Below are 22,039 nucleotides of genomic sequence, written 5' to 3' on the forward strand. Positions count from 1 at the left end.
TCACGAAGAAAGTCACAATGTGACGTGAGGAGCACATGAGCTTGTTCGCGCGTTGCATGCAGTGTATGTGTGTGTCCAGTGTGCTGGAGAACGAAACATCCATCCATCCATCCATTTTCCGAACCGCTTGATCCTCACTAGGGTCGCGGGGGGTGCTGGAGCCTATCCCAGCCATCTTTGGGCAGTAGGCGGGGGACACCCTGAATCAGTTGCCAGCCAATCGCAGGGCACACAGAGACGAACAACCATCCACGCCCACTCACACCTAGGGACAATTTAGAGCGTCCAATCGGCCTGCCGTGCATGTTTTTGGAATGTGGGAGGAAACCGGAGCACCCGGAGAAAACCCACGCAGGCCCGGGGAGAACATGCAAACTCCACACAGGGAGGGCGGAGCTGGAATCGAACCCGGTACCTCTGCACTGTGAAGCCGACGTGCTAACCACTGGACTACCGGGCCGCCCGAGAACGAAACAACGGCGTTCAAAGAACCCGTCTCTCCTGGAAATCGGTTTGTTCTCAATGGAAGACGGTGCAGTCCTGGAGCGAGTCTCCGTCACAATCGCTCCGCATTGCCGAGACCTCCTCGGTGTCCTTGACGGTCACAACCGCGGCCGCGATGGCGACCGCCCGTCCGTCTCGTATTTGGTTCATTTTTTGTGCCTCGTGTAAAATTTAAAAGGAATAAACTTAAGTGAGTATGCGTTGCTCTGAAAGAAGATCGTGAATACCGGATCGCCCGCAGAAAAGGACTTTTGAACAGCGGGCAAAGCGACCGCAATTTCTCCACTTAATCTTCTCCTGCGGCCGACGTCGCAAGCGCATTTGAGCTCAAGCTTCCTCCTCGGAACGAGCTCAAATGGGTTGAGCTCCCTAGAGAGGGAAATGACCTCTTGCGTTTATGGTGGCGTGACGAGGCAGATCTGGAAGCCTTCATTCTAAGTGAATTCAAGAACGGTCAATGGTCGCGACACGCCCCCCCCCCCCCCCCCCAACAATAAAAACTTTATGCTTTGTGTATTTTGGCCGAAGAAAGTCAGCAAGTTAAGTTAGCCATCCCTCTTTATATCAGCATTATTATTTACATCAATACACATTTGAACAGCTTTGTCATTTTGTAAGCTAGCGTAGCACCAGTATTGTCTGCTCATTGTCTTCACTTCCTTTGTATTGTTCACAGTGCATCCTTCTACTTGAGTGGCAAGCATCTAAGGCCATTTCAGGTTCGTGAGGTTGCACTCTGGCTGTTTTGTGATTTTTATTTTATTTTTTACTCTTCCCTCTCAAAAGCAGTCTGCTTTCCACCGGGCTTATAGTGGAGCTCATCGTCCGAGTCCTCAGCCGGGGGTTGCGAGCGGCTCTTACACTTGTTCTGCGGACGTCTCCTCGGCTGGAACGTGCCCTCGGCGTTTGAAAACGCGTGTTCTTGCTCTTTCAGTTTGGCGTAGTAGTCGGAAAATTTGTTGAAAGGAATGGAGATGGGCATGCCGTTGAGGACGATGCCAAAGGAAATGCAGCCAAAGGTCACGCGGCGCCCCAGATAGGAGACCGCGTCTCCGTAGCCTACGGTGGAGATGCTCACCTAGACGGGGAGGACAAAACTTACAATTCTATAAAATAGAAAAAAATATGTCTTCTGAACGAAAAATATCTCTATTACGCATACATACATCATCATACATACGGCATCACGAGCGGCATCGGTGAGGCAAAAAGGCATCCGGCAAAACACGCGCGGCAGTCCGGAGGCTGCCGAGCAGGCGGCGACGCCGTCCGTCGCGGCGTGAGGCGCTCGAGTTCCTGCGGCTCAAGGAGTAGATCGGGGCTGGCCGACCGGTCGGAGACGAAGAGACAATTTTTTTACTGAGTTACTGCAAAGAGCCACACCATAACCTTCCTCGCGCGCGCACACGCACTTTTTTGGCCAAAGATCAACTTTTAAAGCGACCATCTTCTCCCGAACGACACGCACGCGCACGCTCGCGCACACGCGGGTGCCCACCGGTGCACTCGCGTACATATGCACGCACACCACGATGAGCAACAGTCGGAACGGGCCGAAAATGAACGAAAGCTCAAGATACAAACAAACAAATCTCCCCCCCCCCCCCCCCACGCATTTCCTCCTCCCACCCCTTGCGCTCGACTTGGGACCAGTTCGCCGTCTCCCGGTCGATTCTGATCGACGTATTGGGCACCCCTGCCTTAGAAATTAGAGGTCATTCGCTGACTAGCCTAGCGCTTAGCGCCGTTGTTTGCGCATAAGCGGCGATGCAGTCATCTGATCGGTCGCCCTCTATGTCAATCGAGTAACGGGATTGTTGATAGGCTGACGGAGCGCCTTCTGTGAAGTTGCCGCCCGGTTTGGACGGCATCGCCGCCGCCGAGGCCTTTTCGACACTTGTCGCGCGAGAGCCCGGGAGCCGCATTGAACCGGCCAGAGAGCCGCCCGCGGCTCACGAGCCGCGGGTTGGCCACCCCCGGAGTAGATGAAGAGAGACTCTTTTCTCTTTTTCTAGCCAACTCACATCGGTGGAATCTGATTCCCTGACAAAGAAATAAAGACATCGATGAGGTTGATGAGATCTGACAATCATGACAATATTTTGGCGCGCGAGGGACAAAGTGCGTCCCGGCAATACTCGACGACGCAGGCGGGCATTTTTCCAAGTGCCGAGAGAAGACGCCCGACGTGACGGGGATGACGGCTGAAAAAAAAAAAGGGGGCCGCGGTGACGCCGCGACGGTCGGCTTCCGACGCGGTCTCCGTGTCGAGCGCGAGGGCCGCTCCCCCTTTGGCGCGCGCCGACGAGCCGGATTCCGAATTCGGAGACATCCCAAAAGGAGTCACGGAAAGAAACGCAAGACCTTTTTGCGCCGCGCTTCACTCGCATTCCCACTCAGACGGGAAGAGGACATCGGAGGACTTGCGACGCTTGACCTTACACTGTTTCAAAGGCGCGCGATCGGCCCCCGCGTACTTTGGGACTCGGGTTACGCGGAAAACCTTTTCGGACAGAAGAGCCTTTGACGCCGAAACGGCGCGCCGAGCCCACCGGGCCATTTGACCTGCCGGCAAAATGAGAACGAAAACGAGCAAAACGCTCGATCGGCGAGGACCGAATCGCCGATCGAGCCCCGCCGACTCGGCTTCCCGTGAAGCGCGTCGACGCCGAGTCGCCCGTCGACGCCGAGTCGCCCGTCGACGCAAATGCGGATTCCGCTCCGGTCCGGGGGCGTTTGGGGTTCCGGCCGGTTCCGCCGCGATTGTTCTTCCGGACAAGCGCGGCTCGCAATCGGAGCCGGCGGAGTGACCTTTTGCCGCGTGGCTCGCGCGCGCGCGGGTATCGCGCATAAACGAGCCGCACGAGCGACGGGCTTGTTGCGTGTGGGCAAAGTTGCGGCGAAGGCGTTTGATGAGCACGACGGCGTGGATTTGCGCACGAAGGAGCGAGGCGCGTCGCAGAAAGAACCCGGACGCACTCGGGACTCCAAAACGGGCCAAAAGTGCGTCGGCGGCCCGTCGGAGGAGGCCGCGCGAAGACGCCCTCGGGGCGGGGACAACATTCGCGCGGGTGTTTCGAGCTACATCGGCATGCCGGTCGCAAAAGATTCTGGAAGGCGTTTTGCGGATGGAGGGTGACTTTTGGCGTTGCTCTTGGCGCTTTGAAGGAAAGACGACGGCCGAGAAAGAGGTCGGCCGCCGCGCTTGAAGGATTCCGCTCAGAGTGGCCGCACGTCTCGTCGGCGCTCGGGTCAACTTTGCGAACGGCGAACCCGTCCTCCGTTCCATGAGCGGGATCGGCGCGGGAATCCGACGCGCACGCCGCGTGCCCGCGCGCGCGCGCACGCTGACATTTGGGGAGATATATAAACGGCGGCGCGAGGGACGGCGAGGCAGACCGTCGGCGATCGGGGCGGAACCGCGGACCTTTCTGACTTGAGCATGCTGAGCGGGTAGGTCCTCCCTCCCTCCCTCCCGCGAGGTCACGCGGGAAATGACGCCAGCCAAATCCGCGCCGAGGCCAAACGACCGAGGCGGAAGCTTGAGCGGCTGGTTTTCACCTTGCAGAAAGGCGCTCCTCCTTTGGGCGGCCATGTTGGTCACGCTGGCTCGCGGAGACGCGCGCGGCGACGGTCAGGTGACGTCCCATCAAAGTTCTCCGTCGAGCGGACTCTTCCTCATTGCGCCGTATGTCTTTCCTACTCAGACTCCGCGTCCGACGAAGTTCCCGCAGGTGAGAGTCCGACGCGGAGCGATCCGTCATTTCCTGAACAAAAGGCGCCAAGTTAGGCGAGCCCCAACAAAAGCGCGCCGGAGAACGCCGTCTCCGTGACGAGCGCTCTCAAACTTTTTGCCTTCGAGACTCCGAGAGCGTAAATGCGATCATTTGGCAAAATGCTCGGCGGCGTGGTTTTATCCTTCCAGATGACGAGAGTCCAGACAACGGACAGGAGGCGAGCTTCGGCTCTCCCGCCGCCAAAGCTGAAATCCTCGCCGCCGCCGGCCTGAACCTCGCCCCCGACGATCCGCTTCACGTTCGCGGGCCCGGCGGTGCCAAGAGCCACGATGGTCCCGATCGTGCCAAAGGTCCCAGAGATCCGTCTGTCCGTCCTCAGGCCAAAGTCGCGCCGAGGAATCGAGCGTCCAAAAGGAAATCCGGAGTGGCTCGCCCCCCCGCGTGAACGGGCGCCCATCCCGCACGCGCTACGTATAATAAAAGAATCCAACATCGGCGCTTTTGTCCACGCGTGTCTCCGTTGACGCTTCCGCGCGGGGGATCGACGGGCTGCATTCCAGGCTCGGCTGTGAGAAACAAAGACCAGTCGGACGCACACGCACACAAATGAGAGACGATGGAACACACGCCGCCTGACGGCGTGACCGAGTGCAAGATGAAAAACGCTTGGTCTCAATTGAAGAAATCCCCAAAGTGACTCGGCTTCACGACGCGCACGACTCGCCGAGGGCAGTTCTTTGAGGAGCGGAAAGCTAAACGGAGGCAGGCCTCGTTTGGGTGCCGGCAGACGAGCCTTCGCTGCGCTCCGTCCGACGTCCGCGGCAGAGGCGCTCGCCGAGCGGCGGCGTCGAGGGCAACATCTCCCGCTTGAATACGAACGCCACGGGGAGGTCCAAAAGTTGAACGGCCGCACGTCGGCCTTGTGGGAACGCCGCCCGACGGCCCCTCGTTCGGCGATGAGGAAGAAGCCCCGGGGCGGCGCCGAGGTCATCCTTGACCTCTGAACTCCCGGGGCGTCTCCGAGCCGCCCGACCGCCGCGTACGGGCGGTCTTCAAGTCATCCCTCGTCATCCGGCCACCCCTCGTCTTTCCCGGTCCTGGACTCGGGTCCGGTCGTCTCGCCTCCGGCCGGAACGCGGGCGCTCGGGTGGGCGGAGCCGGAGGAGGCGGGGCCGAGGCCGGCCCATAAAAGCGGCCGGCGTCTCTCGCGTGGCCGGAGAGCTTGCGGCGGAGCTCGTGAGACGGGAGAAGCTCGAGTGGAATCGTGCCGACGCCGCCCGCGTCGTCCTCTACCAAAATGCTCCCGCGGTGAGTTGACCGATCGATGCCTCGAACGCAACAAAGAGGAAGCGGGAATTGGGCTCTTGCCGAGTTGCCCGCAAAAAGCCGACCGAGGATTCTTCGCGTGAGCCGACGATGAATGAAAAAAGCTCCGCGAAGCCGGCGACGCTCCCTCCGCGGAAAAGACGAGGCGTGTGCCGGAACGACATTTTGGCAAGCCTTCGAGCTCACCGCATCTGTCTCGTGGTCAACTTTTGAAAGGGCAAAAGATGCGCCGATCACGCGCTTCCCTCCACACTAACGCCGCCTGCGTATCGTGTGTGTCGCGCGTGTGTGTGTTTGCGCACGTATGTGTTACAATCGAGTTGATTGTGTGTGTGCGTGCATGACAATGCTGTTCATTGTATGCGTGTGTGTGCGCGTTGCAGGTGTGTCACACTCTTAGCGGTCCTCACTCTTGCCCCCCTAAGTGCGGCCGCTCCGCTTCCCGGTAAGATCCGAGCTCGCTCGCCATATGCAATGTCGCATTTGCTTTGGATTGCTCCGTTGTTGGTGCTCGTCACTTGGACAACAACTGTCAGTTCATTGGAAAGAGAAATGTGGTTTACGTTGCAGACCGAAGGAAGGCGCCGCTCGCTTATCTTGATGGTAAGTTTGTTGCCAATGCAACACACACGTACACGCACACACGTACGCAGGACAAAGCTTCAGCACCTCGTCGCGAGAAATGCAATACGGGCGTGGTCATCGTCTTGAATACGCCGCTTGTTCTTCTAGGGAGGGCAACCACGCCAACGGTGACGTCACGGCCAGGTAGGCACGAGCGCGCTCCACAGACGGCGGACCCGTCGCGGGGGGGGGGGGGGGGGGGGGGTTGCCCCTGTGGTGCTTGCGCAGCATTTGGTTGGCGGAGCCTCATCAAAACCAAAAGGCCCTTGCGAATGGGAATCCCTCCGATTAGCGTGGCGACGTCTCAGTCGTGTGAGCGTTTCCTACATTAGCGTGTCCAATTTTGCGCGGCGTTCGCCTTTGTAACCGACCTTTGAAAGACGAAGAGCGGGTCGTTCAAAAGGCTTTTCCTTCCGAATGTCGTCTGTGCTCGTTTCAGCTCCCGCCGAGCCGCGCGACGCATCCGATTCGCCAGGTAAGCTAGCGACGGCGTTCGCGCGGGCTCGCGCGCCTCTCCCGGGAGCTCACGGGAGCCTTTGCGTCGGCAGATGCCGACGACTCCCGGGAACGAGCCGAAGGTAGCGTTCGAGCTCGTCGTCGTCGTGCCCTTCGTACGAGCCGTCCACTAACTTGGTCTTTCCCAGCGCGACCCGACGACGAAGATCTCAACCGAGTGGAGCGCGAAGGTGCGATCCTTGAAAGTCCACCGTCGTGCGCCGACTCCTCGACCAAGTGTCGCATTTGTGTCCGCAGGTGCTTCCGACACAACGGATCCAGGTAGCGCGTCTCTTTCGGCCGGCCCGAGAAGAAATCCGACGTTTGCGGGGCCGATCTCGAGACGTGAAACCAAAGGCGCACAATGAGAGTCGTCGATGTGAAGACGTGTCGGGAAACTTCTCCGTCGCTTTTACGCGGCGTCCCGTCATACGGACGTCAACGTTTCCGTCCGAATGCGCGCGGCGTACTCTCGAGGGGTGACGTCGACACGTGTCAACGTCCCGCATCTCTCCGCAGATGGAGTCGCAGAAGGTCCCGACGAGCCCCGGACAGAAAACGGAGGTATGGCAGTAGGTCTTCTTTGCCGAGTCAAGTCTCTCCGGGACCTTTCTCACCCCAAACACAAAACGACGAGTGAAACGTATTTGCAGAGTCTCCGGAATCGGCAGATTGGATAAAATCGCCCAAGTCGTCGGAGACCGCGGACACGCCAGAGTCCGCGGAATCCCCAGAGTCGGCGGATCCGCGAGAGTCCGCGGAATCACCCGAGTCTGCGGAATCAATAGAGTCCACGGCGTCACCGGAGTACGCGGGATCGGAAGAGTCTCCGGACTCGATCCGGTCCGGAGAGTCTTCGGAATCGCCGACGTCTCTCCGTTCGGCCCGGTCCGAATCAGGTCAGCTTCCGTTCTATCGCCGAAGAATAACCCGCACCCCCGCCGAGACGGATCCCGCCACCTTCTGTCATCAGAGTCGAGTTCAGAGGCGGGCGAGGAAAGCGAGAAGACCGCCGGCGACTGCGAGTCGGACGCGACCGAGGCCTGCGGCGACCGCGGAGGCGACGGGGCTCGCCCCGTGGCCGCTTTGAACTCGGAGGAGGGCGGTAAGCCGGGGCCCGGGGTCTCGGATGACGAAGACGGTCGGTCAAAAGAAGGAAGCGAGAGATCAGAAAGGCACGAGATGGAAGGGGAGCGGATCGGAGAGGAAGACGGAAACACTTCCGAGGACCGCGAGGGATCCCGGGCCGGCGTCGGCGCGGAGGACGCCGAGCTCGGCGTCAAGGAGGAGGCCAACGCAGAGGAGGAGAACGTTCAAGAAACGGAAGAGAGCTCCCAAGTCTTTGACTCCACCGAAGGTGACTAAAAAGTCCCCAAAACCTGGTCTCGGACTCCAAAGTCATTTTTTGACTGCGTGTTTGTTTTTTTGTTTTGTTTTTCACAGCAACTCTTGTTGAGAAATCAGACTCCACCCCGTCCCTCCTCAGGGTAAATCTTACGTTCGCATTTGACACTTTGATGGCGAAACCCGCCAAAAAAGCTGATGAGCAAGAATTGATCCAGAATATTCTTCTTTGCTTTTTCTTTCTTCAGGAGTGAATTTGTCCTCCGAGCTGCGACCCCGCCGTTATCGAGATCTGAATATGCTTCAAATGGCCTTTTCCATCCATGACCGGCCTACTTTGTATTTGCAGAAACAAGCAGAAGTGGGGGCGGGGGGTGGGGGGGGGGGCTGTCTGCCGGTTGCCATGTCAACTTCCTGTTTGGATCGCTTGCGTCTTTGAGTCTTTGTCAAGCGCTTGTCGCTTTGTTATTCCGCGCGCTGACTGAGCATGTCGATCGTCTCGCGCTCGTAGAGAACGCCATGCAGCAATATTGGCTGGAGGCTAATAAAGTTTCAACAGTCGCGTGTGCTTCTTTTCTTTCCAACTGATCATCGCCGAGGCGCCGACGTGTCGATCGAGCCGGCCGGCCAAACGTTCAAGCTTGAGGTGCCGTGGAGGCCGGTGGAGGCCGGGCCCCGCCCGCTTCCAATCTTGCAGATGAAATCAACAAAGCAAATGTGGCAATCGGCCACAAATGATTCCGTTGTTGGAATTTTTAGTTTGGGTTATTAGTTTTTTTGGGGGGGGGGGGGGCACGACTACCCAGTTGTGCCTCATTTGATATCTAATGTCATTGCGAGTACCGCACGTTGTCCAGATAAGGACGCAAAGTGCACTGGTGGAACATTTGCAGGTGCGAGCAAAGAGGGCTTTCTCTTTGGGACAAATTGAGGTCAGGAAAAAGGATTCAGACTTGCAAAGTCACCTTGAGGTACCTCTTCCTCTTTCCCTCAGTCGCTCTTTCCCACTCTGTGTGTCCTTCTCCACCCCCCCGACGAAAAAACAAAAACATCCAGACAAAAGCAGCGGCGGTTTGTGTTCTTCCATAGTCGGAGGCCATTTCGAGTTTCTTGGAGAAACCGAAGTGAATTACAGGCGGGGAGCTCAGCTTGCGCGCCGCGGGGGCCGACGGGCTCGGGCGGTCGCGGTCTGCGCTCGAGTTACCGACACGGAAGAGTGACCGAGGTGAGCGAGATGGAGTTTCCACAAAAGGATGAATGAGCGGCGCCGGTGGTCTTCATCGGACTCCCGCACGCAGAGCGTCTCGCAAAGAACAAGTGCGCTTTCATTCCCGCCCGAGGAACTTCAGGAGGCCAAACTCAATGCGCACTCTCACACGTATCAAGTCCACCGCTCGGCTCTCATTCTCGCTGCCAAACACTTCTCGAGCATATTCAGTAGCCGCGCATCCGCGTGAGAAACCGTGTTTCAAAGCCGCTTCAAATCCATTTTAAAAAAATGACAACCAAAACTATTGCCAAACGAAAGATCACCGGAAATTGTAAAAAATTAAATAAGTGTTGACGTCTCTCTCTCGCTTGTCGCCCGCCCGCCCCCTCTCTCATGGCGACACGCGCGCCGACCTACGCGATCGTGCGCACCCCCCTCACCTTTGCGCCCGCCCCTCCGCAGACGCAAGAGCCCGCCTCCCGGGTATAAAACGCAGAAGCGGCGCTTTTATGCAGAGCGACATCATGCGGCCTCGGTGAGTCAACTTGGACGGCGGTACCGCGTTGTCGGGCTCGCTCGCGACTTGCGGACGGACGGACGGACGGCATGGTGACTCTTGAATGGGCAGGACTTAAGATGATCCCGAAGCGTGACGGTGACGAATCGGCGGACACGACGGCGACCGACGAGCGATATCGATCCGGGCGCGGAGCCTTTTCCGTTGCCGCTCCGGAACGCGCTCCCGCTGAACGTCGGGCAAGCCCCCTCGCTGCGCATCTTTAAAACGCGTCTCGAAACTCGTTTGTACGCGATGGCATTTGACACGACTTGATCTTCGTCTGACCGTTTGGTGCTTTCGACCGTCTTTGTTATTCACTTCTCGTCTATCTGAGATTTGCTCCGCGAACGGCGCTTTGTAGACGGCCACGCTCGTTTGAAAGCGCTCGCGTCGCGTCGAGACGTGTGACGCCCGAGCGACCGCTCGTCAATGTGTGAAGCGATGACTTTGCGGCCCCTCAGGAACTTGATCCGGATGTCCTTGCTGGCCGTCCTGGTAACGGCGGCGTGGACGGCCCCCGCGGAGGGTAAAGCGACGCCGGCAAAAAGCCCGATCGGCGGCGCTCCCGACGTGAGACGAGCGCTTGTTTTGCAGAGCGGGAGGAAGAGGCGGAGTTGACCGAGGAGGCGGAGGGCGACCGGTCCGAGGAGGACGAGGGTAGGCCCGGCCCGAGACCCGCCGCGCGCTCGGCCGTTTCCCTCGTCGGCGCCATCGCGACTCGCTTCCGGATCGACCATCGAGGCGACCGAACCGCGCCGCCGGCGGAATAGTCCAGCTGCAAATTAGAAGTCGCGCGCGAAAAGGGTCAAAGACGCTCGAGTCTCTGAGAACGCTTTGACTTGCGTTGAACGCGTCGGCGGCGCCGAAAAGAAGAACAACAATGCGCACGTGTGGTTTTGCTTTCAAATGACGACAACTCCACAGAGAAGGAGGGTGAGACGGGCCCCCCCCCCCTTTCACCTTGCCCCCCCCATCCCTTTCACCTTGCCCCCTTCCCACCGGAACATCGAGTCTCTTTCAAGTCGCTCCGATTTGGACAAATGTCATTGGGCAACAAATTCACGTCTTGGAACAAACAAAGGATCCGATTGAAAGGCGACCCGAAAGGGTCCGGTTTTTAATTAAGTGCGGGAAACCTGAGCGCCTTTCACCCACCCTCCGCCCCCCTCCTCCCCTCCACCAGGATCTCCGGGCGCCCACCAGAGTGCGGCGGCGGAGGCTTCGGGTAAGTCGACTCCCGCGGCCCCCGCCCTGAAAAGTCGCTTTGTTCCACTTTCGTTCCGCTCGGAGCGCCGGAAGGCATCCGCGGAAACACGAGCCGGCTTATCCGCGGCTTAGCGCGCGTTTCATTTGTCGAGACGACTCCCCCGAAAAGGAAACCGGTTTCGCTGGTGAGCGCCGCGGTTTCGAGATATCTCGATCGGCGCTAATTCTTCTCGCTCATCCCGTTCGCGAACGTTCGTTGGTCTGGCTCATTGTCGATCGCGCTTTCATCTTGTGGATTAGGATCATCCGGTTCCTCCGCGACAGGCGCGCGGGCCGAGGCGTCGTCCCTTCCCGACGTCGGCGGTGAGTGAAAGAATACGAGCGCTCGGAAGGCGGCGACGCGCGGCCGGCGTCCCTTTTGACGGCGGCGTGTGACGCCGCAGGTGCGCGCGAAGCCTCGGCGGCCGCGGGACGCTCGCGCGGCGACGGGGACGCGAGACGTCGCCGAGCGGCGGGAAACCGCAGTCGGGGCAAAGGGCCCGCCGACCGCTCCGAAAGCCATCCAAACTACGTGCCCGTGCGCAGACTCCGACGCCGCGGACGCGCATTCAAAGGGTGAACGCCGTGACGCGCAGTCGACCAAATCTCTTTGCTTATGCGCGTGAGCGCTGCGCTTCAGCCGACGGACGGAGCGGGCGGAGACGCGGGTAAGCGTCGCTTACAACATCGGGTGAGACGTGCCGTTTGTCGCCAGGGCGGCCGACGTCCCTCGAGGGAGGAGCTTCTCGCCCGGACTACGCGGGTGAGTGTCTCGGCGTCCGGCCGGGATGTTGGAGGCGGAGCCTCGCCCGTGAAATGCGAAGGTGACCGACGGCTCTTTCTTGGGCCCGTTGCGAAGGAACGGCGGAGAGTCGCTTCCCGCTCGGCCTGCCGGGTGAGCGAAGCTTTTGCATCCCTCGTCAGCCTTTGCGAGCATTACGCAATCGGGGAGGCGTCGTTTACATTGTCGGGTAAACTATAGATGCGCGGAAGCGGCGCGGAGCAAGAGACCGCGTCACAACCCCCCCCCCCCCCCCCCACACACACACACACTTCTTCCTACGATGACGGACTAAGCTTTTAACAAGGCACGTGCGTTGTGCTTCTCTTTTGGCTCAAGCAGGCGAACCAAGTCGGACGGAGCCCACAGGTGCTTCTTTGTTTCTTCTTCGGCAAGAGACGACCACCAAACGCGCGCGCTGATTTGACTTGTTTTGATGCAGATGAAGAAAGCTTGAGCGACGCGGATGTCATCAACCGAGCGGGAGGAGGACACGCCTCTGACCGATCGCCTTCGACTCCGGGCACGGAGCGCACCCGCGAAGACTTGCGTACTCTATCCAAACACTTCGTCTTGTTGTCATTTTGAAAGGGACAAAAACATTCTTAGTGTCTGACTTTCCTCTCCCGCTTTTCTCTCAGTACCTTCCTGGATGTCGCCATCATCGCAGCAAGCAGGTAATCAAAACGCATCAATACGAGGTGGACTGCGATGTTGGGCTGTGTTTTGTTTTGTCCCCCCCCCCCTCCTCCCGTGCCCTCCGGGGGATTAAGACGGCGGGCTGTCGTTAATTTTTGCCCACACGGGAAGCCCTTCGAGACCTCTACGGAGATGAATTTGACCTGAAATCTTCCTTCCTGCGTTTTGAAGCGAGGCTTTGGAAACGGGAGGGTCGGAACGCCCATGCGGACCCAAGCAAACGGACGGTCCGGCCTCTTCCTCCCGGCAATAGCGCAAGGCGTGGCGCAATAGTACTCGATGCGGGAAGACCGAGGTGCCGCGCGGTAGCGCAAAGTGCGACGCTACGATGGTCCGAGATGGCGTTGGAAGAGTTGGCCGAAGCGGGAGCGCCGCCGCTCCTCCTCGACCGGCAGCTAAACGAGCTCTTTTCCCGGTCGTCGGAAAGCGCGACGGCGCAAGGTGTCGCGGGGCGGCCGGCGCGACGCGGCCCAACAAAGCCCACCTTGCCGCTCGATGACCGGCGTCGGTTCAAGTGTGCTGGTCTTCGGTCAAACCTTTTGGGTTTTTTCCCCTTGCGCAGGCAAAGACCGGTCCCAAGCGCACGGTACCAACAATTGTCTTTTGCAAGTCTCGGGCGGGAGGGAGACGGCGCCACTCGGAAGCGGGAGCGAGTCACGAGCCGGCGCCGCTTGTGTTGACTTGAACAGGAAACGGCCGACAGACTCAGCCGGCGGACAAAGACGGAGGTCGGCCCGCAATGACGCCCGGCCGCTTTCTCGTCCTCCTTCTTATTCTCGTGTCCCGCAGTGACGGCTCACCCGACTTCCTTTGGCGAACCTCCGGCGGACCGACTCCCGTGGGCGGCCGCGGGAACCGAGCGGACGCGGCCGTCCGCGACCGCTCCGGTCCTTCGCCTTTCAACTCCGGCCCAGGACGCGAGCCGTCGCCACGCGGACGGCGCGGGTGAGCGTACGTACGGTCGAACAAACGTCGCCGGCGGTCGCGAGTGAGCGAGTAGCGACGCTCCGTCACCCGGACTCCGGTCGAGTTCTCAGCCGTCACTACTTGACTTGAGTTTTCCTCATCCCCCCCCCCCCCCCCCCAAACAATTGTTACTTTTGCTCCCTCCATTTGATGTGCGCGTTCATCTCGTCGAGTTGCCAAACGCGCGCCTACGTTTGTCAGCCTGCGACCTTCGGTCAAGAACAACCACGTAGTGAGAAGTTCGATCCGGACGGAGTCTTGTGAAGCGGCGCAAACCCGAGCGAGCGGCGACGTGGCGTTGATAAGCAAGATTTTCCCCCAAATGACACCATTTATGAAAAGAATCGTTTGATCTTGTCGATTGGCGGCTTGCTGAAAACGGCACTGAACAGAAACGGATGGAAGATGACTCAAAGATGGCCAACCCCCGCGAGTGACACCACACGGCCATTTCCCTCAATTGCGGTTGACAAATCTTTCCGGCACGGCGCGATTTTACGATGCCGATTAGACCGCACGATAATTGCACAGGTGTGCCCGCGACATTTCCTCAGGAAGAATGCCATCTGCCATGAGAAAAAGAATACTTGCAAGTTGCGGGGGCTCCTCAGCGAAGGGTCCGCGTCGGGTTGTCCGAAGCGTCAACGGTGAAATGAACGCCGAGGCCGTCGGGACGAACGTTGGCTGCAAAATAAAAGCAAACCTTTCATGAGTCACAATTGACAATCGTGAGATGGTACACTCCGAATAGTCAACGCGAGCGCAGAAATTGGTTCATTCGGAGCCTCTCATTAGTCCGTACGAGGATCCGAGCGGAAAGCGCGCGGCGCCGACAACCCGAAGCCGGCAGAGGTTGTCGGCGGGAGCGGCAACGCAAGACGGCCGCCCTCCGAGGGGCCGATTCCGACTCCGTTCGCGCACGCGTCCGTCACGTCGAGACGCCGGCGTCAGCCACGTTGCTCATCCTGTCCCACGACGTCACCCGCAGTGTCGCCCGTGCGCACCGAGGCGGCGGGGGCCGCTTCCGCCAGCACACTTCTGTCAGGTACGTGGCGTCGCGGCGCCCGCGCGCATCGGCGACCGCGCGCATCGGCGCCGGCCTTGACGCTTCTGATCACCGTCGCCTTTGATGACGCAGGCACGCGGATGTGGCGCACTGACACCGTTACCATGGCAACGGAATCACGTAAGCCACGGTTGCTGCCCTTGGTGCTGATGTACCGTTCCGAGAAGGTGCCGACAAACCCTGTGTGTGTGTGTGTGTGTGTGTGCGCGCGCAAGTCTTTTCAGAGCCAACAGGAACGTCCTTGGTCTCCAGTGAGTTTTCCACTTCTCATTTTGACTCCAGTGACTGTTCAATTTCGATTTTCGGGGACAAGACTTGGACCGTGTTGGGACACGGGCGGTTGACTAAAAAGTCCACTCGAATTCCTGATGTAGCGATCGGGCCAATTTGGCACCTCGTTTCAGACCGAGATTCAAGGACCTCATGTAGTCCACCACATGCAATTCCCTACGACGGCATTTCGCGGTGCACGCATCGCTGCACCACTAGAGTGCAGAACTTTTTTTGCAATGCATTGCGGTCTACTTTGACCTCTTAAGACGGGGGTAGGGGGCCGAGGTTGCTCGAGAGCCATATCCTGCCCGTTTAAGAGCCCTCCCTACTCCAACATACCTGATTCAAATGATCAGCGCATCAGCAAGCTCTGTAGAGGCCTGAAAGGAACATGAGCAATTTAATCAGGTGTTTTGGAGTCGGGAGGGATCTAAAACAGGCGGGATCTGGCTCTGGAGGCGCGGGAGTTCCCTACCCTGTCTTAAGGAAACAATCCACGCAAACTACTTTTCCCGGCGCATTTTGGGCAATTTCGATGCCCGGTAACGTTTTACGCTCTCGGTCGTGTGTCGCCATTTCTCCGAGTTTGGCTTGCCGTTCAACAGTAAAAACAGTACGAGGGCTAAGGACAATAGTTTGCTCTCGCCATTTCTCACTATATCGGATGCGTCGTTACCTTTTCGGGTGTTGTCAGCGACGCACCGTGACAAGGGCCATGGGCTGCTTCTCTCTTCTTCCGGGTTCACCTCCCGCCACTCTGGGACAGGTCAAAATAATGCCCGTCACCGAGCTGTCCGTGGCTGTGCCTGCAAATGATGCCCGTCACCGAGCTGTCCGTGGCTGTGCCTGCAAATGATGCCCGTCACCGAGCTGTCCGTGGCTGTGCCTGCAAATAATGCCCGTCACCGAGCTGTCCGTGGCTGTGCCTGCAGCGTTGGCTTCGCGCGTGTTTGAAAGGGTGTAAAAAGAAAAAGGAAATGACCGCCAGTACGTTTAAAAAACGTTCCGAGGGTGTATTTAAATAGGCTAGGGATCTTTAATTTACCGTGGGGGTTATGTAATGTTAGATGCACAAAAGAGGCGGAATGACAGCCGAGGATTCCGCCTTCGCGTGATGATGTCATATGGTTACGTCACGTGACTTTGCGTCGGCGTCGTTGCAGGTGGCGGACGGGCGTCCGAAGAACCCCGCGAGGCCGGTGAGTGTCGGCACGTTCGCTTCAGCCGAGAGACGCTTTGGCGCGGCCGTCCGCGCAGTGTGACGTCACGACGCCGATGATAAAACTGCGGTTTGCGCGCCGCCGGCGTGGCTTGTTCTCCGCAGGCTCCGTCAGCGGACGGTACGACGCTTGGGGTCGGGGTCCTGATGGTGAGGTCACCTTCGGCTCACCGGCTGTTTACGTCGCCGCGACGACCGCGCTCCATCCCATAAGTTCCGTGGCCGTTTGTTTCGACAGCTGCGAACGACGTCGAACTGGAGGAAATCTGCTGACTTGGGCCGCGAGCCTCGAGTTGGCTTTTCCCACCGCCGCCTCCGGTGCGCCGACCAATCGGAACGCTACTTCGGTCGCCTTGAGGCCCCGCCCGCCCACGGGCAGGGTCCTTTGTTTGGAAAGATTTAAAAAGATGGATAGAATCACTTTTAGAAGCAGGTGAACTGGACATTAAAATGTCTTTGAACACAACTTTGCAAGAAACGCTTTTGTGTCTCCTGATCATCGGTTCACCGGCGGACGCCGTGGCTCCGACCGGCCGTTCGGGAAAATGAACGTTTTTTTTTTTTCAGCCCGGTGACCGGAGCTGAATTCCGGCCACGGACGAGCGCGTGTTGGGCACACGCGACAGCAGGAATATGCACAAAGGTGTTTAATGGGGGTTTCCTGCATAGCGGAATAAATATGTAATCAATGTTTCCAAAAATATTCTGTTCCTTCTGATGTAATAAAAGCAAAGAAAAGATGACCGACGCGTTGTCTGCACAGTCAAAACGGTGACCTTGGACCCGACGGTCATCACGGGAACGGAGGAGTCCCTTCCCCATCACGTCAGAGGTCAGAGTTGTAGCCGGCGCTCGGGTCAGAGCAGAGGAAAGGCTCCGCCTCCAGATCCAGGAGCGACGGCAGGTCAGCCCCGCCCCCGACCGGCTCGAAAATCGTCACGGGCGTGTACTGCACCAGCTGCTTTCCTGCACCAATCGCAGACAACCCCCACAAAATTGCAGCGTCGCCTTCGCCCGCGCACTCCGGCACATCCGGACCTGGACTTACGAGTCGCGAGCTTGGTCGCGACCGCATCTATCCGTACGGCCGGCCAATTTTGCCCCTTTGGAGGGAAACCGAAGCCAAAGGCGTTTTGTACAAGACGACGGCTTTATCCGTTCCCACGACTAGAAACGCCAACGCGGCTCCGATGCACGGAATGGACTCGAGGGCGGGTCATTCGCGCCCCCCGCCGGCCACCAAAATTCACGGCGGAGCGACCGCCCCGGAGCGCCGAGTCGGCGAGCGGCCGGTAAGCCGAAAAAGCCCGAGGTTGCGGGCGGCGCTCTCGTAAGGCGAGGTCCGGCGCGCTCTCGTTGGCCGGGCCTCGGTAGAATATACTTGGCGGCTCGTCGGTGGCGCGGGCGCGTGCGCTTTTACCGGCGTCGTCGCCGTCCTCGGCTCCTTTGGGCGAGCCGTCGCACAGGAGCTGCCGACAAAAGACGCACTTCTTAGAGAGACGCGGCCGGCGCCGTTCACTCGGAAAGCGGTCGCTCACACTTACCGTGTCCAAAGCGCCGATGTCAAAGTCGCCTGGCGGATTGAAGAACTGAACACACAAAAGGGGTCGGGCACGTTAAGGTGCGCGTCCGCGTCACTCGCCCGCGCCCGCGCCCACGCACCTCCATGAGCGGCGAGGCGTCAAAGGTGAAACTTTGGCCGTTGAGAACGTTCTGCAGGTTTTCCAGGCTGTTGTCGATCGTCTCGACGTGATCCGACAATTCCGACCTGAAACGCGGGCGCGCGGTAAGCGGGCCGTACTCTGCCGTGGGACGAGGAAGCGCCACGCGAGCGTACTTATCGAGGCACACGACCGTCTGACACGTCGGCGCCGGGCCCGGGTGGGCGGTGGCCGGGCGGGGCCCGGAAGCTGGAACCATCGGAAAGGAGGAGGAGAGGATGACTCGCGGATCGACGCGAGAAGCTGGAGCACAAGACGAGCCGAGCGCGGCGCCGGACCCGTCTCGACTTGCCCGTTAGCGCGTCGCCGTCCTGCAGGATGGAGTTGATGAAGGTGGTCGGGGAAAGGGGCGTGTCTCCGGACATAAGCGCACCCCCTGCGTCGGAAGCGGCGGGCTCGTCCTCCTCCGCGTCGCTCCTCTTCCTGCGGACGGCGAGATGTCAAACGACGACGGGGTCGCGGCGCAAAGGTGGATTTTGCCGGCCCCGCGTAAACCTGCGCGAGGTCCCACGATCATTTTGACGAACCCGGAAAATAAACACAGTCAAACCTCGGTTTTCGGACGTCTCCGTTCTCGACCAAATCGGCTTTTGCGCCTCGGATTACGATCGGAAATCGCTTCTCGAACAAACCGAGCGCACTCGAACGCACCGTTTGACTCCTCTCGCCTTCCTCACGCCAGGAAGTGACGCTTCCTCGTCTCGCTTTCAATTGTGAGCAGACGTGTTCAATAACCATTTTTATTTGAAAACAGCCTTCCGGGACGGATTATGGACGAAAAGCGAGCTTTGACTGGATTCGTTTCAATGAATAAAACGATCGCCGCTTGGGGAACGAGAGGATCGGGAACAACGATGAAGCACTGACAGAGCGAAATCACGAGAGAGCGCCCGCGACCGACTTCGGGTCCGCCGCCGGCCAATGACGGAAGTCGACTTGAGGCGCCGACCGCCGCTCGACGTCATTGGCGTGCCGGGTTGGGGCGACGCGGGCGCAAAAACTCGGTTTGAGCATCATCCGATGCGCTTTCGCTTCTTCACGTCGGACCGCGTTTCTAATTCGTGACCGCAAAGGTGACGCCGAGTCGGCGGCGGGCGCATTCCGTCGGCCGTCGCCATGGGTCGGCAAAGGAAGAAAAGAAGCCGCTCAAGGGCGGCCGCTCACCCCGCTTCGGCGCGCTCCTCGGGAGGGGGCGTGGCCAGCTCCGTGACGTCAGAGATGACGGGCCCGGAGCCCGCCGAGGATTCCGCCGGGAAGACGGTGGGAGCGGCCTGCGCGGGCTCCAGGGAAAATGAGCGAGCGTATTTGGGCACGGAGCCGGAGTCGTTGAGCATCAGCGGGCTGCGGGCGTGACCGCACAAAAAAAAACAGTCAGGCGACAAGTACCCAAAAGAAGCACGTTTCAAAGTACGCGCCGGAGGTCAACTTGCAGTTTCCTCTTGACTCCCATGATCCTGTTGGACTGGACCAGCGACACCAGGAAGTGGATCAGCTGCAGCCGGACAAACGGGCAAATGAGGACGTTCCCAAACAAGGGCGCGAGGCGGCGGCGGCGGCGGCCGCTTTACCTTGTTGACCATTTTCTGCTGCTGAGCGTGCTTCTGTCTCAGACTCACAACCTCCCTCCACAAAGCCTCGTTCTCACTGAAACACAAAGCAGCTTTCCATCGGCTCGGGTTCGGGCCGCTCGGCCCGCCGCGTGTTTGGAGCAAAAGCGGGCGCGCCAAACCGAGTCCCGATTCGGGTCCAAAAACAAACGAACGCAAAAAAATAAAAGACGGCGCGACCGAGAACAAACGAGGCCCCGCTGGGCGCGCCGCATAACCCCGGAGACCCGGCGCCCCTTTGCACGCGTCGTTGTTAGTCGGCCCAGTTTGGGAGTCACGCCAAATTCCTTCTGGCGGTTTTCAGTCATTTCGTCCTCGGACGCACCTTTCGCCCGACGGGCGCTTGACCACGCGCTTTGGAAGGCCGGGTCGGGCCGCCGTTCGGCGCTCCTTTCAGCTGGGCGGTTCGAAGCACACTTTTGTTACTCTCCCAGAATAAATCCCGATGCCGCCGCTGAAGGCGGCGCTCGTTAAGCCCGCGATCCGATTTCCTTCCGGCTATGCGCACGCGCGGGGCAAAACCAGGTCGGGTCGCTTCTAGAAGCGATTGCGATGAATTCGCGACACCGCGCGACTCAAAAGGGAAGAGAAGGAGCCGGAGTTCATACTGTTTCATGGCGATGATTTTGGAGTCGATGGTCTCCTGCTTTCCCTTCATGGCCTGCACGTCATTCAGGAGTTTGCTGACCTCGTGCGACGAGATCTTGCCCTCCTCCTGACGCGCCGAGGACACCTGCGGCGGCAGAGAGCGGAGCGCGGCGGCGTCACCGAGAGCGCGCGCGCGGCGGCGTTTCTCGCGAGCGTTCATACGTTGGTGACTTTGCGTTTGATGTTCTCCAGCAAGCGCTCTTGGCCTCTGACGAAGAAGGGGTGTTGGAACTCCGTGTCGTCTCTCTCGGGCTTCAGCAAGCCGCCTTGCTCCATGTGGACCACCTTGCGGAAGCCGTCTTGGGGGGGGGGGGGGGGAGAAAAGCCGGCAGCGCACGGTTGGGCCGACGCTCGGAGAGCAAAGCTGAGCGAGCCGTTGGGCACGAGCTTGTTTGTACTCACACATGTTGAGCTGTCGAATGAAGCTGGCCATGTTGTTGTGCTTGAAGAACTTGGGCAGGACCTCTTTGGAGAAGCGACCCTGATCGTATACGTGGAAGCTGGTTCCGCTCTGGCACGGGACAAACCAAACAAAAAGCGTTTGGAAGGACGCCGCCAGCTCGCAAATCAGCTCGGACGGCAACGTGAATACAAGAGGGGGAACGGTCGTACAAGTATCCGCATCGACAGCATCAACGGTGTGGGCCCGGTTTGTTTCTGCGATGGGGATGCGGAGCCGCTTTTGCCCCGGTGCGTGTTGGATCATTTTCACTGGCCACGATTGTTGCAAACTGTTCTTGCGGTGCCTCATCAAGTCGTCTGGCGGCGCTGCGCTCACCTCGAAAGACTTGGACACTTGGCTCTTGCGGCTAGCGGCTAGCGGCTAGCTCCCCCCCCCCCCCCCCTACCCCCCGTTCCTGTGCTTTAAACTAAGCCGGCGCGACAACTCGGGGCGAAACTGACGAGATCAGAGTGCAAAAGTCGTACCGGGCTCCAGCAGATGAGCGGGTCCGTGTCGGGGTCTTCCACCAAAGTCCACAGCTTGCTGAGGAAGGCCGGGGCGTTGCTGGCTGCCAGCAGCGAGCCTTCCACCGAACCTCTCGCGTAGTCCATCGGCGGGAGCGAGCAAAGGCGATCCGGGCGGCTCGGGACCGGTTCTGACGTCGTCGCTAATGTCGGCGCAAAGCCGCAAACGCAACTTTCGCGACTCTGTGGGAGAATCTGGTGGAAAATTCCAAACAAGCGACTGCGCAGCAACGGCGGCGCCACTGACGTCGCGCGGTGATGACGTCGCCACCAGACGCAATGTGCCAAGAATGAGTGCCACGAGTTGCGTTTTGCACACTTTTAAAAAGGAGCCCGAAAGACAAATTGCGTTTCGCACAGCTTTTTTTCCACACGTACGAGACGGCTGACAATGTCGTTTTTTTTTTTTTGCCGGAGATGAGCCGAAACAAGGCAGAGATCAAGACCGAGTTGAAGCATTTCTTGACCTGACGCCGACCCCAGCGGCATAGTGCAAGCGCACGGAGACCCGATTACAGTTCCCAAAGGTGGTGATGGCCAAATGAAGCTCCACGAAGCACTGAAGCTTTCCAGCCAATTGGTTTGCGCGCGGGTCCCGACTTCATTTTGCATCGTTCACTCAAAAATGGACGCATTATTGCTCGTGGTATTGTTACGGCAAAATCAAGGGGCCGTGCGGTCAAATAAACTGAATGAAATCAGTTTGGAGGCTAAAAACGACGACGAGATGACCCTCGGTAGCAATAACGCAGCTTTAGAAGGTCTGCGGTGCTGCAAACGTGCCCTCAAAGAAATCCGAACTTCCGAAGCAGTATGAACAAGTACGCGTTCAAAATTGCCAGATATTTTACGGGAGCCTGAGATTGGAAGAGCCAACGCTCTACAAAGTGTGCCAGCTGAACATGCCTTCAAGAGAACGTGCAACAAGGAAACGTCGAGATACGATGACGACACCCGTCGCAATGGAAAAGAAACGTGCCCGTCCGAGACGAGACCTTCGACACACCGAAGGGGGAGGAAATCGCCAACAGCGCCCGCGACGCGCCACA

At 59.0% G+C, this 22,039-nt stretch overlaps 3 protein-coding genes across 27 annotated transcripts; 2 read left to right on the top strand and 1 right to left on the bottom strand.

Moving 5' to 3' along the window:
• Positions 1 to 1,044: 1,044 nt before the first annotated feature.
• hsf1 (heat shock transcription factor 1) lies at positions 1,045 to 21,252 on the bottom strand. 11 transcript variants are annotated; one of them, XM_086137360.1, is made up of 18 exons: positions 20,952 to 21,252; positions 20,427 to 20,535; positions 20,187 to 20,323; positions 19,985 to 20,109; positions 19,338 to 19,413; positions 19,200 to 19,261; positions 18,934 to 19,110; positions 18,062 to 18,192; positions 17,886 to 17,958; positions 17,711 to 17,816; positions 17,593 to 17,637; positions 17,469 to 17,517; positions 15,875 to 17,014; positions 15,506 to 15,767; positions 14,082 to 14,174; positions 4,066 to 4,271; positions 1,671 to 1,825; positions 1,045 to 1,582 (listed from the first exon to the last, which is right to left on the bottom strand). In XM_086137360.1, exons 1-13 carry the CDS (start codon positions 21,075 to 21,077, stop codon positions 16,875 to 16,877), a joined length of 1,356 nt encoding a protein of 451 aa, XP_085993486.1. In that variant the 5' UTR covers positions 21,078 to 21,252; the 3' UTR covers positions 1,045 to 1,582; positions 1,671 to 1,825; positions 4,066 to 4,271; positions 14,082 to 14,174; positions 15,506 to 15,767; positions 15,875 to 16,874. The 11 variants fall into 11 exon arrangements, with proteins under 11 accessions (XP_085993486.1, XP_085993488.1, XP_085993492.1 ...); XM_086137362.1 differs by adding an exon at positions 15,169 to 15,209 and having other exon boundaries at positions 15,506 to 17,014; XM_086137366.1 differs by adding an exon at positions 15,169 to 15,209 and having other exon boundaries at positions 14,078 to 14,174; positions 15,506 to 17,014.
• Positions 6,877 to 8,387, top strand: LOC147190381 (uncharacterized). The gene is made up of 5 exons (XM_086137372.1): positions 6,877 to 7,250; positions 7,340 to 7,585; positions 7,660 to 8,043; positions 8,130 to 8,173; positions 8,279 to 8,387. The coding sequence occupies exons 1-5, from the start codon at positions 7,142 to 7,144 to the stop codon at positions 8,282 to 8,284; spliced, it is 789 nt and encodes a 262-aa protein (XP_085993498.1). The 5' UTR covers positions 6,877 to 7,141; the 3' UTR covers positions 8,285 to 8,387.
• On the top strand, positions 9,776 to 16,791 carry LOC147190382 (uncharacterized). Of its 15 annotated transcripts, none has more exons than XM_086137349.1 (17): positions 9,776 to 10,325; positions 10,394 to 10,456; positions 10,706 to 10,732; positions 10,983 to 11,024; positions 11,760 to 11,807; positions 11,904 to 11,939; positions 12,165 to 12,194; positions 12,268 to 12,375; positions 12,467 to 12,502; positions 13,087 to 13,110; positions 13,214 to 13,252; positions 13,314 to 13,475; positions 14,479 to 14,676; positions 14,772 to 14,807; positions 15,993 to 16,028; positions 16,154 to 16,481; positions 16,616 to 16,791. In XM_086137349.1, exons 1-17 carry the CDS (start codon positions 10,229 to 10,231, stop codon positions 16,731 to 16,733), a joined length of 1,428 nt encoding a protein of 475 aa, XP_085993475.1. In that variant the 5' UTR covers positions 9,776 to 10,228; the 3' UTR covers positions 16,734 to 16,791. The 15 variants fall into 15 exon arrangements, with proteins under 15 accessions (XP_085993475.1, XP_085993476.1, XP_085993477.1 ...); XM_086137350.1 differs by having other exon boundaries at positions 12,168 to 12,194; XM_086137351.1 differs by lacking the exon at positions 10,706 to 10,732.
• Positions 21,253 to 22,039: the final 787 nt, after the last annotated feature.

Source organism: Hippocampus guttulatus, chromosome 18, assembly GCF_054856545.1.
Source record: "Hippocampus guttulatus isolate MCC_2025c chromosome 18, RoL_Hgut_1.0, whole genome shotgun sequence".
Taxonomy (NCBI): Eukaryota; Metazoa; Chordata; class Actinopteri; order Syngnathiformes; family Syngnathidae; genus Hippocampus; species Hippocampus guttulatus.

Bases quoted from the DNA above. Each gene is read 5' to 3' on its own strand.
- LOC147190381 (XM_086137372.1), top strand. From the start codon at position 7,142: ATGCGCGCGGCGTACTCTCGAGGGGTGACGTCGACACGTGTCAACGTC. The intron at 7,251-7,339 runs GTATGGCAGTAG...ACGTATTTGCAG, and splicing joins GCCCCGGACAGAAAACGGAG to AGTCTCCGGAATCGGCAGAT. The intron at 7,586-7,659 runs GTCAGCTTCCGT...TTCTGTCATCAG, and splicing joins TTCGGCCCGGTCCGAATCAG to AGTCGAGTTCAGAGGCGGGC.
- LOC147190382 (XM_086137343.1), top strand. From the start codon at position 11,661: ATGCGCGTGAGCGCTGCGCTTCAGCCGACGGACGGAGCGGGCGGAGAC. The intron at 13,111-13,213 runs GTACCAACAATT...TGACTTGAACAG, and splicing joins AGACCGGTCCCAAGCGCACG to GAAACGGCCGACAGACTCAG. The intron at 16,482-16,615 runs GTGAACTGGACA...TTTTTTTTTCAG, and splicing joins AGAATCACTTTTAGAAGCAG to CCCGGTGACCGGAGCTGAAT.
- hsf1 (XM_086137360.1), bottom strand. From the start codon at position 21,077: ATGGACTACGCGAGAGGTTCGGTGGAAGGCTCGCTGCTGGCAGCCAGC. The intron at 19,414-19,984 runs GTATGAACTCCG...TTTGTGTTTCAG, and splicing joins AAAATCATCGCCATGAAACA to TGAGAACGAGGCTTTGTGGA. The intron at 17,015-17,468 runs GTAAAAGCGCAC...CGATTGGTGCAG, and splicing joins CGAGGACGGCGACGACGCCG to GAAAGCAGCTGGTGCAGTAC.